At 40.1% G+C, this 17,751-nt stretch overlaps 1 protein-coding gene across 1 annotated transcript in view; it reads left to right on the plus strand.

The window, feature by feature from the left end:
- The window catches only part of MAL2 (mal, T cell differentiation protein 2), a 37,300-nt gene extending 21,995 nt beyond the window's left edge, over positions 1 to 15,305 (plus strand). Inside the window, exons 3-4 of the mRNA XM_075213994.1 lie at positions 10,623 to 10,775; positions 13,719 to 15,305. Coding sequence (XP_075070095.1) covers positions 10,623 to 10,775; positions 13,719 to 13,790 — 225 coding nt within the window. The 3' untranslated portion in view covers positions 13,791 to 15,305. The remainder of the gene's footprint in view (positions 1 to 10,622; positions 10,776 to 13,718) is intronic.
- Positions 15,306 to 17,751: the final 2,446 nt, after the last annotated feature.

Here is a 17,751-nt window from a genome sequence, read left to right on the forward strand (position 1 = left end):
AAATTAAAGGTCCCATCACCCTATCTTATATTAATAGGCCCCACTATTAAATTAAATTGCCCCACCATCACCCCACAAACAAAATAGCACCCATTAAATAATTACCCCCACCTATATTCCACCATTAGATTAATAGCCTACCTCCCACACACATCATATTAAGACCCCCTCCCTTCCCTCACACTTACCTTCTTCCATCCGCGCTGTGTTGAAGGGACACTCTTCTATCTGCACACATGGGAAAGCGCCTGTCATGTGCTGCGTGCCCCATGTGACATCTGTCAGTGACTGGGATAGGACGAGGCAAGACTTAGGGATGTAGAGGAAGGGCGGAATGAATCATTAGATCAGCGGCCAAATGAAGGAAGGTGGCTGGTCCTGGAGGAGGGGCTAGCTACCAACTACCATACTGTCCCCCCGCTGGCACCCCTTAATCTGGCTCTTGTGTCGGCATATGCCCATGGTGGTTCCATTGAGTGTAGAGCGGGGGTGCCCAGGAGGTGAGAACTGCATTACCCGTCCCTACTCACATATTTCTATGTGGCCCAATGAAGCATCATTCCGCCCCTGGTTACCACGTAATCTCTTTGTAAATGTGTAATAAATATTTGTTGTACAGTTTTTATTTCTCACAAATTCCTTCCCATCATAAAAGTACGGCATTGCATTCAGTAAGTTACTGCCTGCCACTACACACTGTATGCCAGGTGCAACCTTCAACCTAGTTCTGATCGGCTCACTCACATCAACATCTTTTTAAAGCAATCTGAGATAGAAATGTTTTTCAAAGGTATAGGTGTATTTATAACATTAAACTTTTTTATATAAATGATCTAAAGTTGAAAAGTATAATGATGTATAGACCTTAGGGCAGAGGTGTGCAAAATGCGACCCGCCGGGCCTTCACCTGCGGTCCCCCATCTGGTTGCTCCCAAGCTTATTAAAACTGGGCAGTCGACTTCTAAGACCATGACCTCTTCTGCACAGTGCAGGGCAGTCCCACGGCATACTCGGGGGTGGAAGGATTGCACTGTGCCCTCCCTGCTTCCTCTGTGCGCCCTCTTTGAAGGCACGTGCGGTCCTTCACCCCTTTCACTTGGCCTTAGAGAAGAGAGCACTGATAACCAACAGATTTAAGCAGGGAGCAGGAAGATGATATAAATGCTATGAAAGTTGTATTTACCTTGATGCTTGCTTTGAAAAAAATATAACTTTCAACACCTATGTGGAACTTATCTAAGGTCTTGAACTTGTTTGCGGTACAGTGGTCAGTAACCCCCGATGCAAATTTATGGTTTTAAATCTTTTGTTTTTGAATTAAACTGAACACTAGTGTGTCTAATGTGTCTAACGTTCACCGTTTGCAATTAAATTACTGTAAAATTTTAAGCGTGTTTAAAATGTTCCACACGTGTAAGTGTGAAAAACCGGTTTGAACTTTGACAAACCTGTTTGGCTTTTATTTGTTTTTGTTTTTGGTTTGTTTTTACTTTATATTTGTAACAGCAGATGTTAACAGTACAGGTCATTGAAATTGTTGAATATGATAAACAAAAGATGTAGAGGCATAAACAGAGCATATATAGCTTAAGAGATATAAAAAGAGTAAAGCAACAACAATCTAGAACTTTGGTGAACGTTAGGTGTTCGTGGTCTATCATTATCAAATACTAAAGAAATCCAAAACAACAAAATAGGGATACCTAGTAGAATTGAGGACAAAAGAGAAGTGAGAGAGACTGCTGGTTGTTTTGGGTTTAGGTGGGGGAGGGGTTGGGGATGGAGGGAGGATGTGGAAGCTAATAATAGGATCATATCCACTCAGGGATATCATCATCATCATCATTTATTTATATAGCGCCACTAATTCCGCAGCGCTGTACAGAGAACTCACTCACATCAGTCCCTGCCCCATTGGGGCTTACATCTAAATATCCTTCGCTTGTATAAAATAAGAGGGAGGAGCGTGGAGGTGGGGGGGGGTATTATCGGGTCTAAAATTCATTTGGCAAACTGATTCAAGAAGTGATATGCATCTGGTTCAAGCAAATCTCACAACTGTCAAATGGCAGCTACAGGATTTTTCTGTGTTTTCAACATGCAATTTCAGGTAAAAGTCTTATTTCGAGTATAAGGAGTTGTATCCGTAAGTGGTTGTACTTAGTTTAATAACTTTAATTAAGCAAAATAAATGAGTATAGTTACTCTTTAACATAATAACACACGAGTCAATTTCCTGAAAGCAACAGATTATTTCAGTGGTTTTTGATCTACCGGCTATGAACCTTAAGGCAGATAGTGTGGAAAGATTATCAGTGTCCTTCATATAGAAGATAGTGGCACCTGGATAGAGCCAAAGATTAAAGAGTAAGAAGTTTCAGCCTTCTGCCTGTGAGAGTGAATTAACCTGATTAACTCTGCGTTTCAAATAATCCTGCACTTTGTAACCAGCACGGACACTAAGCACATAACACTTGGCTCAGGCTGTCAGCTGACATTATGCCACTTTGTGGATAATCACTATCATATTTACACAAGTGAGGGTGTAGATTGTAATGTATATTAATAGAAATAAATATTTCAAATTAATAACTCATGTGTTGTCTGTGGGTGACAATTTAGCAATAAATACTTTTTTACACCTGTATTTATCTAAAACACCATTAATTTTATTTATCTAATGCTGCAGAAATATTAAAATGCATAGCGGGGAAGTTTTCCCCAAATAACACACTTGTGACATAACCTTTTACCAAACCAAATAAAGACACGGACATCAAATTAAAGTTGGAATGAATGACGGTATTTATTTATATTTAAACTAATAGGACTGTAAGGTGGACGAGAGCAGGGCAGTCAGGAACGCAAAACCAATAAAGGTGGAAAGGTCAGACCATAGTACCACCAACCCAGGATCATACCTTATCTATTGGCCGGTGCTAAGATCAAGTCCAACGGCAAGACTACGCCCCCTATTAACTCCGCCAGTATAAACCATACAAAACTGGCCCAATGGTCCTCCTAACATACGGACCAACCATGGTATGACACCATAACCACAGAGGGGTAGTGACCTATGACAAGTTCACCCGGGCACCATATGCACAGTTACAGATTGCACTGCTCTCCTACTCTAACTGACTACAAATACAAGTTCTCTCAGAAAATTGCAGTGAGGGCGGGAGGAATCCGGAAGCAGGAAGGACTGTAACCTCTGAGCACTGACTTATAACTGTGTATAAGTCCCATCCCCTTCCTGCTCCCATTGGCTAAAATTCCAGGAATCCACAGATCATAGGTTCTTTGGCAAGTCACTCACCCGCATGATTTTAACTGCGTTTAGTCTAAGGGACACACTTCTCACATAAAATTAACATGAAAACACATAAGCAAGATGTAAAATTTACAATATCACCCAGCCCTAAGGGTCCAATTTTCAGTCCTGGTCATATTAAATGTTCTTTATTCCGACAATGGTAATAACGTCACCTAAACATTTATGTAGTAACAAAAATATAGGCTACAAACCTACATTTATTATAATAGTATATTTCCTCAGACAGTCCCTGCAAATGCACTGGATAGTCCCTTTTTTTTTGTAGGACTGTCCACAATTTTATTCCACTGACAGAAGTGCCCTAAATATCAGTCCAGTGGGCGATCAGCTTTTGGGTGAGGTTGAGTGGGTCAGAGGCATGCTCACTAAGTCATTGGCACGGCTTATGACAACGTTGGCAGGTATGTCAGTCCTCTGAAGATTGAGCCATGGGCAGTTAGGAATCCAATGTAATGTTTTTGCTAAAGAACCTTTTGCTGTGAAGATGAATAAAGTTTTTACTATTTGTATAGATTCCCATTTGTAACTGGGATTTTCTTGTTCTCTGGTGGTGTTATGGGTTTATGCAAAGTTGAAATGTGTAAGCGATGAAGACGACAAATGCTATACGCCAGAGGTGTCCAAACTCAGTCCTCAAGAGCTACCAACAGGTCATGTTTTCAGGATTTCTTTAATTATGCACAGGTGAGTTAATCTGTTTGGCTGGGTCAGTAATTTTCCCGCCTGTTCCTACAGACCTGAAATCCTGAAAACATGACCTGTTGGTAGCTCTTGAGGACTGGGCTTGAGCACTTCTGAGTTACGCTATATACCTTTTACCCGCTGACAAACCTTTATAGAGAACGGGGACAACATTCCTCAATTGATCTTATGGGAAGGGAACTTATGGGTTCTAATTAGTTTTTTTTGTTTTTTTGTTTTTTTTGACTGCGGCCTGTTCTACTTATGTTCACTGCAAATGATCCCAAGGTAATCAGTGGAGTATCCTCTACTGACACACAAGCAGACCCCATTAGCAACTGTAAGCGTTGGCTACAATTGGCTGTCCAGCACGATCGTATTTGTCTTGCGTTGTCACTGGAGTTTTGCAAACACTGGTGGGTAACCAGCGTCACGGTTGGCTATCTGACAGACTACATGAAACTGCAAGTATTACGCTTATGATGCAATGAATATAACAATTTTACAAAACTTATGTCGAGGAAATTAGGAGATGAATTATTTCTGATTTACCAGAATCCGTTCCTTTGTTAGAAGCCAGGAAGTCCTCAGCGTGCTTCTCTCTCTCCTTTAAAATACCTTTGAGAAATTTATATCCCATAACATGACCTTTGAAGTATGAGTTTATTATGCTGACTGATGCTTCCTATTTAGAATATCTTTTATTATGTATTTTCATTGTAAGGATATGATACAGTGATAATACTGAACAGATCCGGAGCTGTAGTTTTAAAGGATTCGGAGCTTCTTACAGGTGTGGACATGTTGTGAAACAATGTGCACACGTCTCACTAGTCTGGATTTCACACAACACAGAGGCAGTGTTTTAAGCGTGAAAGGGATTGGTTCCACCCTACGGTTTGGTATAGCTGATTACACCATAATGATTAACAAGCTGCTGAAATATGAGTAATCACCTGTACCTGGCCCGATCATGTGCTTAAATTGTCACATGATGTATTGGGAATTTGTGTTCTGAGGTAAAAGTCCAACTGTGTTAATAAGTTTATCAGCACTTTAAAACCCTATTTTTTATTTATTTATTTTATAGTTTTTTACATATACATAATGAAAAATATTTTAACTTCAGATTTTCCCAAAGTGGAGCCCTGGGAATTGCACGTAGAAACTTTTTTTTTTTTTCCTGGGGCTTCTCCATTTTGGGAACTATAGCACCCACAAATATTTTCGTTCCCTACTTTAAAATGGCTGCAGAGGGAGCTGTGCGCGGGAGCACCAATAAGCAGGAGTCTCCAGGCCGGCAAGACCAATAAGTAGCTGCTTCCGGCCGGGCTGGGAAGGTCGTGCTGAGTAACGTGATGATTACAACCTAACTGGGAACGCAGCTTTAAAGCACAGTATGGTTGTTCAACATACTGGGTCTGATTCATCTTCAAACGCAACGTAGCTTGCGTTTTATAAAAAAATAAAGAGAGAAATGTACGGAACATGTACGCCTGTATTCATGTACAAGCGTTTCCATTTGAACATAGGTAGAAGTACGTTCTGACTATAAGTTTCTTGCCGTATACAAACAGACAGAACATACTGCAGGATACGGGCAATGCATATGTGTACGTCAGAGTGCATGCAAAAAAACTATTTTACAACTCTTAATATTATAATCATTAATAAAAATGTTTTAATTTTTTTTTTTTTTCGTGAAATACTAAAACCGTGATGTTCTTAATTCCTAATATACATACAATGCTGTGACAGGATGGACCGCCTATGCCACCCTGTCTGTTGTTGCTGGGAACCAGCTGGGCTTACTTTGCAACCGTTCACTTTCATTATTCCGAATACGCCCCCTCCTGCCGCAGTGGGAGGGGCCTGCTGCCACCAATGAGCTCATTTTATGGCACTCAGAACCACGTTCCTTCTGGGTAACTGATGCTGCTAGTTGCCGGTGTACCTGGGATGGTACTCCGAACCTCTTACTATGGATCAGGGTTGCTGTGGATGAATCCCCCCTGGCCTATCACACTGACCAGGGCTGCTGGGTAGCAGGCAGAGCGGTGGTACTGGAGAGCTGGATCCAACCTTGGAGTCAGCCAGAGAATGGATTAGAGTTTGGGTCTAATCTGTAAATCACAGGATTTTCAGCATGGAAGATATTTTCAAGCAGGTCTTTGAGGCAAGATGTTTATTTGCTCTCGCTGGTTAGAGGTACCAGTGATCAGGTCAGATGTTGAAATCTGAAGATTTACATTTCAGTGTACAAGACAGTGCTTTTATACAGATTTGGACACAGGCTATTTTTAGAATCAGGATGTAACCTGCTTACCAAAACATAGATTTACATGAATTGCAAAGCTAACAATATTTACATATCTGTGAAATTCTAGAAATGCTGTGATGTCCTGCATCTTTGTTTTAAATGTAGCAGCACGTTTTAAATTAAACCTTCCTGTCTCCAAGTGAAACCTCACATCAAAAGACCCAAATAACATATGGGCCTTTCTTCAGACAGTTCGGAATACACATTCCCAAAGACAGGTTTAAACTTCTAACAAGTCATTTCCCCACATCACAATACAGACATATATCATATCTGACAGAATCAGTGACCTGTATTATTTTTTCTTCTCCACATTACAATTTATCATAGTGCTAATAGGAGAAGAAAAAATAATGTCAATCACTATCTCGTCCTTATGATAATAAATTTATACTTGTTTATTTATTTGGTGCAAATTAGTCCTGATCAGGCTATATGCAGTGATTATTTCTAAGTTAAACTCCAGTTTATTGCAATAAATGGATATAAGAAGAAAATCACCGTATAGATGTTTATTTTATTGGTTATATTATTTACATGGCCTTTAAAAGTGACGCACATTACCATTAATCTCAGTAATAAGTTAAAACAATACATTTAATCAGAAAAGGACGTCTATATTTAAAATGCCTACTGATAGGTTATTAAATAAGTGTTATTAGATATATCAAACAATTCTGACCATAAAGCAGCAAAGAGCTGGTGGCCACATGTAAAGGTTTAGAGGTCCCCCTGTTGCCCATCGGTATGTTACATAGGCTGTGTGACTGCGCTCACTGTGTGACATCACCATCCAATCACACACTAACCTGCTACATAGACCGTGTGACTGCGCTCACTCTGTGACATCACCATCCAATCACACACTAACCTGCTACATAGACTGTGTGACCGCGCTCACTGTGTGACATCACCATCCAATCACACACTAACCTGCTACATAGACTGTGTGACTGCGCTGTGACATCATCATCCAATCACACACTAACCTGCTACATAGGCTGTGTGACTGCGCTCACTCTGTGACATCACCATCCAATCACACACTAACCTGCTACATAGACTGTGTGACCGCGCTCACTGTGTGACATCACCATCCAATCACACACTAACCTGCTACATAGACTGTGTGACTGCGCTCACGGTGTGACATCACCATCCAATCACACACTAACCTGCTACATAGACTGTGTGACTGCGCTCACGGTGTGACATCACCATCCAATCACACACTAACCTGATACATAGACTGTGTGACTGCGAGCAACACTTACCATATCATCCTATATCTGGCAATTCCGCCGTTACCAAGTCCATTTTAGAAGGAACAGACTTTATTTATGGACAATGACTCTATTAGATCCTATATCATATCTGGACTGCTTTTTATTATTATGCAATGCATGATTCTCCATTTCAACTACAAACCATTTGACTATTGACAATACTATTCACCACCGGTTTATGAATTTTGCTTTAGTAATGTATATTTGTTTTGGCCAGAACTCTTGTTTGTTTTTAAAAACTACATGTCAATAAATATCACCAATTCTTTCAATTGTTACATTGCGCCCAGAACCTGCACTTTGCTATTCTACAGTCATCCCTGGAGGGTGGGGATTCCCCTCTTCTACTATATAGATTCTACTTCGTGGCTGCACATACACTTATAAGGAAGTGCGGCCTCACCCATCTCTAACATCCATCCAAAACATTGACTATGACATGCTATAAACTGTTGGTGCCCTTCCAGATATATTAAAAAAAAAAAACTTGATTGACTTGAACTAGCGGCTTCAAAACTTGATTGACTTGTTTTGGCTTTAAGTTAAGCCAGGTGAAGACAATTCCAGAGTTTGATAAATATTCAGACTCCTCTAATCTTAGTGTCATGCAAGATTGTGACTCTTTGGGGCATATTCAATTGGCTGCGTTACTGTCACGGCTTGCGCACTATTACCGTATGGTAATAGTGCGCGTAATTACTGTTATTACAGTACCTTTAACTGGCCGGCTCAGGGAGCTGCGAGCTGAAATCCGGGTTAGAATTACCGTAACAACGATAATACTTTTATGTGAATATGCCCCCTGGAGTGATATTTTTTACACCCTAGTTTTATACCCCTAACTAATGAAAAAAAAAAAAAATATAATATATATATATATATATATATATATATATATATATATATATATATATATATATAATCTATCCACACACTTATACAATTTAAAAAAAAAAAAAAAAGTTTAGTTGAACAAAGAACTTTTCAAAATCCTCATTTGCCCTTTATTACATATAAACAACTTGTTTAGTTCTTTTTACTATTTTTTGCTTATTGCTTTGGGTTATTTTTGGTTACTTTTTTATATAATGTGCATTTATACAACTTTTACACAATAGTTAATTATTATTATAACATTTGACAATCTAAACAGTATCTCTGCTTTTGTCTGTTTTTTGTTTTTGTTTTGTTTTTATATTGGAAGCTATACTCATTATCTGTTGTTGATGTTGTTGTCAGCATTTCCAAAATATATTTTGCACATTGGTCATTTTATATTGGCATATATTCTGCCCCTATTTCAGCCTCCAGTACATTGGTTGAGTGCACTGAAGCCCATTGCATGTACGTAGCCAAGTGTCCTCGAACTCTATGAAGTTATGTTACCAGAAATTTACTGGTAAACATCAATTTCTGGTGCTGTGCCGCGCTGACATCACAATGATGTCTGGCTGAGCACATTGGCAGCCTTTACGGTATGAATCTAGACTCATTATTTCCTAGCACTTCTATGGGATGCGGTGGGAAAAATGAGCATAGATTCCTGCCATAATCTCCCCCGTAGAGTTCAGTTTTTGTTTTTTTTCTTAGTAGATGAATGTCCCTAATTTAGAACAGTTCACAAACTACTAACAGACAATCGTTACAATTATATTAACCTCCCTTCAAGATGAATTAAGTCATGTTAAGATGTTGCTGTATCGAACCTCACCCAAACAACCTGTTTGGTCTATGTGGTAAATCTTTGCAATAATTTGCTGCTTTCCTGCAAGATGTTGCAATGTGGACCGTGCTGTTGGGTGTTGTCTCTGTGCGAGTTTTGGCAAGTTGGTCATCTATGCAGTAGATGGGTGTGTGTGAGAGTGTTTTCTTTTACAACCCCGCCTTATTACTATATTTTTAGGACACAAAGAGAGGTGTGAGAGTGGGGGTTCATTGCAGAACGTTTTTTGTTTACGCGTTTTGCAACAAGTAATATGTAAATTAACATATATTCCTGTTACTACAAGAATTGATTTTTTATCTTTACCCATCGATAAATGTTTTGAAAAACACGTGGATCCGGGTTATACATTAAGCTTTATTTCCTGAAAATTAACATTTATGTAAATGTATATTCATTTCTTGGTGAATAAATGGTGCTCCTTGAAGCCAAAATAGTATTGCTTGCATTTAATGTTCCTAGTGTGCCACAACACTTGCTTCTGCACCCAGGTCCATGGCCCCAAAGAGATCATGCCGATAGCAGACTACCCAGGGAATGTGATGAGCATTCTGGGAAGAGTTGATGCTCGGGGTCTGCTCGGAATGTTGACGATTGAGGGATCCTTTATAGAATGCAGGAGAGTATTTCAGAGTAAAGGGGACAGCACAAGAGAAGTCTTACAGTTGGGAATGGTGATAAGGGCAGGAGGAAACGAAGTCCTTGGCATATTTAATAACACCGATGGGATGATGCATAGAAACAAGGAGAGATAAATAAAAAAAACAGTATTGTGAGTTGTAACAGGCAGCTGGTCTTATGAATGAATGAGGGTTGCAGCGTCGATTCAGTGTTTAGTAAGAAAAATTACTGTACTATCACCATGTAATATTTAGCCAAGTATTATCTCATGTGACGTCCAAACCAAGTAGTATTCAAACACTGTATTGAACAGTCCTATTGAAATGTAAGTATAGTTTTATTGCATCATAAAACTAAGTTACTCCTATTGGTGAGGGTTTGTCTCCAAAGCTTACTTGTGGCTCCAGAGAGCCTATGATAAGCAACAATTAAATTTGCCCATGTTGGAGTGTATTGTCTTATTTTTTTATTACAGTATTAAAATGCTGCTTTCAATTATTCTTCTCCACACCGGACCTTGAATGAGCTCGTTCCGCTTCTGCATCAATAATTAAAGAGACGTTTTTTGTTTTTTTTCCTGAGCATTTAGAAGCACTGCATTGATTTCCAAGTTCGGTCTGACTTCTTCTCAATTAAATATTCTCTGTTTTTCAGGACCTGGCTTTCCACTTCTTTGCCTTCGTGTTCTACTTCGGAGCCTTCGTTCTTCAAGCTGCGGTGTCCTCTTTAGCCAGTCTATCGAGGAATCAGCTCACATCTGTTGTCCATCTTGATAACCGCCAGATTGGACTCAACGTAGCAGCGACGGTATGTGATTGTACAACAAGACTAACCCCTGGTGATAACTAAAGTGTGCCCACCGAGTGATCTCATTGGTGGCAGCCATCCTGCGGGCTGAGCCAATATTCAGCCTATCAATTCAGTAGGAACTGGCAACATAACCGAGGCACGGGGCACAATGTGTCTCGTGCCTCAAGCCTCCCACTAGTTCCTAGTGAATTAATAGGCTGCATTCCCATGAAGATAGTTGAAGCTCACAAAATGCCTCCACATACCACAAAACTGTGTAGATTTAGGCGGTCCTGATTCGAAGGTTCCATCCCATTGTTCCGACAGTCGGCACCTTTATGACGTGGCCTGACAGGAACACTTTAACTAGGCTGCATTCAATTGGCGCTTAGACCTTTTTATATATAGAGATATATAAAAAAATCTTGTAGGCTTGTGAACATTGAAATGTTTGTTAATTAAACAATGTAAGTAAATTATTTTAAATATACGTGTGTGATAACTTTAGTCCTGTACGTTATTTATGACATGTGCTAAGCCATTTGGTGGACAGGTCCTACATAGTCATGTGTCAATGTGCTATTCAGGTGTGTGTCTGTGCCTCTGTGGTGTCCTCTTTCAGTGACTATATCAATTTTTCTTTCCTTTGTCTTATTCTCTGTTCAACTTTTCCTCTGTGTTATGGATCTGTTAATCTGTATCCAGAACGCCAAGGTCGTGCACTGTTGTGTAAATAACTAGTGTAGAGTGGAATGTGGGTGAAACTCATTGTAACTTATTATTTGTAGTGTAGTGTAGATTCTGATTAAGGCAGGACAGTCCATCGGAACAGAACTTTTGTCCTAATTCCAGGAAGCTGACAGTTGCTCCTTTTAATGCAAAGTTTAATGTTGTCGGCACACCTCACTGTACCATGGCCACACCTTTGAGTAGCGTGATGACGCCCCCTTTTTGAGTACGCGCCACTATTAAGACCTAGGTTATTACTGCTTGCATCACACTCATCTTCTGAAACATTCTGTGCTGCTGTGAGCATTCTGGCAATTTGATATTGGTAACACGTCATTCTGTTCCCACCCACTTCTAAAGTGGACACACAAAGGCAAGTAGGAGATTTTGAATTTTAACAAGAAGATGTTCTACCCTTAGACAAATGTGTGAATAAGAGCCCCAATAAAATAACCCCCCAAAACTATAAATATTTTAATATCCTCACCCCAACTTTTTCCCTCCCTCCCTAACACTAATTCATGTTACTCCTGCACCTTTGTTCAGTTCTAGACCACCAACAGGAAGAAAAATTATATTACATATCTTTATTCTTTGACTATATAACTACATGATTCCAAAAGTAAACCTATTTGGTGTTTGACAACAGTCTTTTGAATTTGTTTGCCAGTAGCCTCAATCATTACTCTGTGCTGTTGGATGACCCTGCTCTTTCCACTACCTAACGCCTAAGTCTGTGGCATATTGTTTACCAGTAGTCCCTTCTGCTGATCATGGCACCGCCCCTGTCACATGCAGCTCTGCCTTCTCTTTACTCGATCACACAAGTGGCCAGGTCACCGGCCCCCATAAGATCCGCTCACTCATCTTCTGAATACTCTGTGCTGCTGTGGACATTCCGTGATCTGATTGGCTACAGATAATTCTATCACTTCAAAATGTTGGCACACAGACCAGCAGAAGGTGAAGATTGATTACAAAACGGTGTTCCCAAGTAGGGTCACTCCCAGTGAACGCAATATATCACAAAACAGTCTCCTTTAGTAACTTCACTACATGAAACGGCAGAGCTCTCTCCGAAAACTGATCAGGATGGATGAATGAATAATATCGGCGCCACACTGAAGCACAATTAAGCAAATTAAGATTTATTTTCTAGGCTATACCAGACATACAATTATGGATCTATTTGCTAAGCTATATTCATAGGAGTTATATAGATTGTTTCTAGATCCTTTTGGGATATCTAGTGCTTCGTCTGCAGGCTGAACACACCAGGATTTAAATACAAACATGACGCTGTGAGAAACCATAACCTTGCTTCTGTTTTGCATAGAGAACAATAGGGTATGAGAGCTATTTTAGGACTTGAACTCGTGCTACTAAATGTCAGGAGTGAACTGGAGATTGAGACGACATCACTGCCTTAAAGGTGGTTATGTACAAGAAAATGTTCATGGTGTTTATTATGTGGTGATCTTAGGCTGTCAGCTGACCAGTAATACTTCCGGTGTGGGCATGTAATCTACACTTAGTAAGGGACGTTTTTCAAAGATACGTGTAACCCAAAATAGGACTAGTCTCTAAGGGGCATAACTTGCGTCTGCCCCCCTTACTGTACTGCATATGCACATGAAAGCCCCTGATCAGCTCCTCCACATACACCTCAACATACTGTTTTATGGTGTCTGCACGTACTGTGCGTCAAATTGCACTTCCGTCCAACCTCTAAATCACCCCCCGTTGGTGTATGGAGCATATTTGTAATAATGGGGGGCAAACATTTAAAATGCAGGCGAGACATCCTGTGTATTCCACGTCCGCCTGGTTATTGTTTATTTCTGCAAACAACTTTTTTATTCATTTTATATATATATATATAATCTCAATGTATATACATTGTCTGGTTTACAAAGGGCGCGTTAGCTATAAAGCTTCAAGCAGAACGGATTTGTTTTATATTGTATATTGTAAACATCACCCGCAATTACCAACACTAAACTTACACTAGTAAAACATTTACAGTAGTAAAAAAAAAACATAAAAGGAGGATGTCCTATATTTAACAAATGTTCTGTTAGTTTAGTGATCACCTTGTTAAATATAATTGTCTTCGCAAGAATAACTTCAGACTGAAGTTTACTTTACTAGTTAAGATATGCGCTAAAGATTTTTTTTGTCTGTTTTTTTTTTTGTGAAAAGACTGAATTTTTTTTTCTATTCTTGTCCTAGATTTTTGCTTTCGCCGTCACCCTTTGCTACGGTTGCAGCATGGTTCTGGGGTTCCGTCGGTGGAAAGCATAGTAACGTGAAAGACGCTGGAATCTGATACAAGGTGCAAGAAGAGTTCTAGGTGGTGCAAATGGACTTGTTTCAAGAATCACCCGCAGCCTGGTCTCAGTGCAGCCACATCACAGCCTGAAAGGACTATTATATAGACCTGCAGTAGATTATGAATCCCCATCTCGTAAAAACTGCAAAAAAGGGAGTGAAACACAACTACTGTATATTTTAATTTAAGATTGTGCACAGCCATTCTGGTAGTAGGAAGCGCTATTCATCTATGTATTGTGGGAATTGGGAATCTTACAGTAACAAAATTGAAAGACCGGTAATTTGTGACAATAAAAAGAAAAAAAAAAACGATTTATTACGATTAAAACACTACTGCTCTCGTTTCAGCAGTATTATATAGTTAGTAGCTTTAGTTTGGTTTTTTTCGTTTGTTTTTTTTTCATACTTAAAGGGGAACTGTAGCTAAAAGTGTGTTTTTATCCAGTAAATCCCCTCACCCCCAACTGGTGGAATTAGGGAGTCAAATAATCATCATCATCTAAATTATAAGACCATAAAACTGCAGCGTCAGACAGTGGGTATAACAAATTGTACAAAAAAACCCCCAACAAATAAAATCGCACATGCAAACAAAACAAGGACATACAAGTAGAAGATGCGTACAAGAGACGGGACATAGAGAGGACATTGCGGTTTGTGTGCTCGCCCCACTGGCATTACGCACAAAGCTTGTCCCGGGCTTACAGCCAGAAGAAGTTTGAAAGTAAACGGTATACATTGAGAGGTCGTCGATGGAGACGATTGGATGGGTGGTGGGGCTTGTCCAATCAGCTGTGACCACCTCACACTTGATTATATTTATTTTCAAACTGTTCCAGGCTGTCCGACTAGGCGGGGAAGTGGGAGAAGAGTGCCGAAAACAAGTGACTATCTCATAAACTGCTGGGGTCCTGGGCACGACACAACCCACATAGTTATACATTTGGGAGGAGAGGTTTATTGGGACACACGTTTTTAGGAGTTCTCCTATAATTTTCTTATTCATCAACCAGTATACAGTTCTCCTGTTAGCGGGGAACCACAGATGCCTTAATCGGTACCAGCCAGTGAATCATTACATTGTCTGGCCAGACAATTATAACTCTAAATTCATGATGTGCAAATGTATCTGTGTCGTCTGCTTTATACGGCCACAGTACTTGTATGTGACTTTACATATCATTATCATGTATGTATAGGGTGCGTTTTGCTGAAACCGTTTCATTATTGATTACTATACCTTCCAGGTGTTACTCAAAGTCCATGTATTTTAGTTGCACTTTTATATGTGAAAATGTTTTGTTTTTTAAACCCCATTATATTTTATATGATTAAACAAAGAAAAAGTCAGCGCATTTAAGAAAAACAGACTATTTATTTGCACTTTCTTTTACTTGACTCTGTGCCACTGTAGTGTTGTCATTTTTGTCACTGGTGCGATAAGCCATTTAAAGCATAATAAAGATGAAGAAGGTATTATTGCAGCATCTAGTTCATCTTTCCTATTAAAATGATTAAAATATATATCTCTATCTTTCGCTCTCTATCTTTCGCTCTCTATCTTTCGCTTGCTCTCTCTCGTAAAAAATGTCCTGGTAAACATTCAGATTAACATAGGATTTCATGATCATTTGGCTGTTTTTGTTGTCCCCGGGCTACTTTTTTGCAAGGGATATAAAGAGTCGCACATCGCACTGTGCATTTAAGTCTACTTCTTACTATGTATAGTAACCCCAATATATTTATGCGCCCATGCAAAGCCTGAATGTGCGAGTCTAATGGCGACCGCATGACCCTATGGGGATGTACTCAAAAGTGGTTTCCTGTACACCCAGGGTGGGTTTCCCAGGCTGCGCTCACCAGCACATAACTGCAGCTTTGCGCTAGGTAAAAAAAGAAATATATATGGCTCGCTGATCCGCTGCTTAACATAGAAGCTGTAACCGTTGTGTTTTCTGTAAACACCTGATGTACCAGATATAAAACATGAGCATCATTCATGGACTGTGTCGTAGAAATACAGTTGGTATAGTTAGGGCGGGTATCTTCAGGATCGGCGATCCCTGTTTTCAACCTACAATTGCAACTCTAGTGAATGCGTTGGAATGTTAATAAATGGCTATGAAACAGTTTTTCATGATTTAAGGCTATGCAAGCTTTCATATATACACCCTTAAACGGGCATACGTCAATGTTTTATCTTTAATTATTAATGTTTATTTATAGGGCGCCAGATGAGGTTCGTAGAGACACAGAGTACTTTAATGTACTTCGTTAGAGATGACAGGCCAGTATTTTAAATTATGGAGATCGATTTTCTGGGATCATCTTCTTTGAGGTGTTGGGAGCTCTTGATCTTGTTGGGCCTCAAAACAAGGGGTGGGGTGATGTGCAAGTAGCTGCAAGACACGCCCTCTATCAGTCCCGCCTCCTGCGCTCGTGATTGCGCTGCTTCAGGCTGCTGATGTGTGATTGAGCATTGCGTCAGCGGCCTGCAGCACCGTGTTGACAAGGTGTGGGGCTGAGGGGCCCAGCTTGCAGCCTGTTTACAAATCAGGCCCTCTATTGTGGAGGCCTGATCTTATTATGCATCCTAACAGAAGGGGGAGAGGGGGGGGGGGTGTGAACCAAAGGGAGAATTACCGAAAAGCTGAAAGCGTAACTAAATGGGTTGGGTACAAAATGTCCACAATGAAAATGTTGACACTATAATATTGACATTCAGAATGTTGACATGTTCATTAGGTAGACAGTTATAAAGGTTGTAAAGTCAAGTCATGAAAATGTTGACATTCAGAATGTTGACACCATAATGTTGACAGAATGTCAACATTCTGAATGTCAACATTTTCATTGTCTAAATAGTAACAATTGCCATGCAATGTGCATCTTTAAATGATTGTAATACTCTTTTGAGCATTAGGGAGCGAGAGTGATGCCCCTCTGATGTGTGTGCAACTGTGGCGTCTGCAGGATACGATTTTTTAATATGCGTGATTGGGCAGTCTGGCTGGCTAGTATTCCAGGACAGAGCTTACCTTTCGGGAATGTGTGCCTGATAGAGACAGAGCCTGAATTGTTACTCCTTCGACTATGTTTGAGGTATCCGATCTGCTATGTGATTTCTGAGAGGGTAACTCCGGGACCCAATATGAGAGGGGAAGTTGCGGAAATTCGGCAGATGACTTCCATAGAGATGACTGAGCAAGATGATGTGAGTTGAGCAGTGTGAGTGCAGGTGTTCACTCATAGATGCCAGTGAGTCTGCACTTGGCTTATTGAGTCCGACCAGCGACAGAGAGCAGTGTATTGGTGCTCAGTTTGACAGTGGAAGCCCAGTGTAACTAATGTGGCAGCAACCATGTTAAAGGTAAGAGACAGGATGGCAGATCCTGTACCCAGAGCTGCAGTGTGGTTAGTATTGCCAAGTAACGAAGATCTGTGCTACAGAGTAAATTGTTGAATATGTAAATAAAATTACCGTTATTTCCATCAAAGACTGATATGTGCTATATCAGTGCTTTTCGACCTTTTCTCTCCTTCTGCACACCTAAGCCCTTCCCAGAATTCCACAGCACCCCAAGAGCAAAAATAGACCAAAAAAAGCAGGAATTACATAGTGCATACACAGAAATTACATTTAATTGTTATTTTTTATGTGATAAATTTAACATCGTAGCTAATAACATCTTGGTACACTGTGCCCCCTTCATCATCACACTGCGCCCGTCATGCAGTTTTTATCCCCCTTGTCTCCCCTTTATTGCTTGCAGCACCCCTTTATGATCCTCCTCTTCAGTAACTTACCTTTCTATTGACTTCTTTCTTCTCTGTCTTTAATCTTCAAGTTCTCTTCTTCTGTCTTCCATCATGGCTGTCTCCTGTCCGTGCGCTCCTCACTGCTCTACAATGAATGTCGGGCGTGACGTCC

Source organism: Mixophyes fleayi, chromosome 5 (genome assembly GCF_038048845.1).
Source record: "Mixophyes fleayi isolate aMixFle1 chromosome 5, aMixFle1.hap1, whole genome shotgun sequence".
Lineage (NCBI taxonomy): Eukaryota > Metazoa > Chordata > Amphibia > Anura > Limnodynastidae > Mixophyes > Mixophyes fleayi.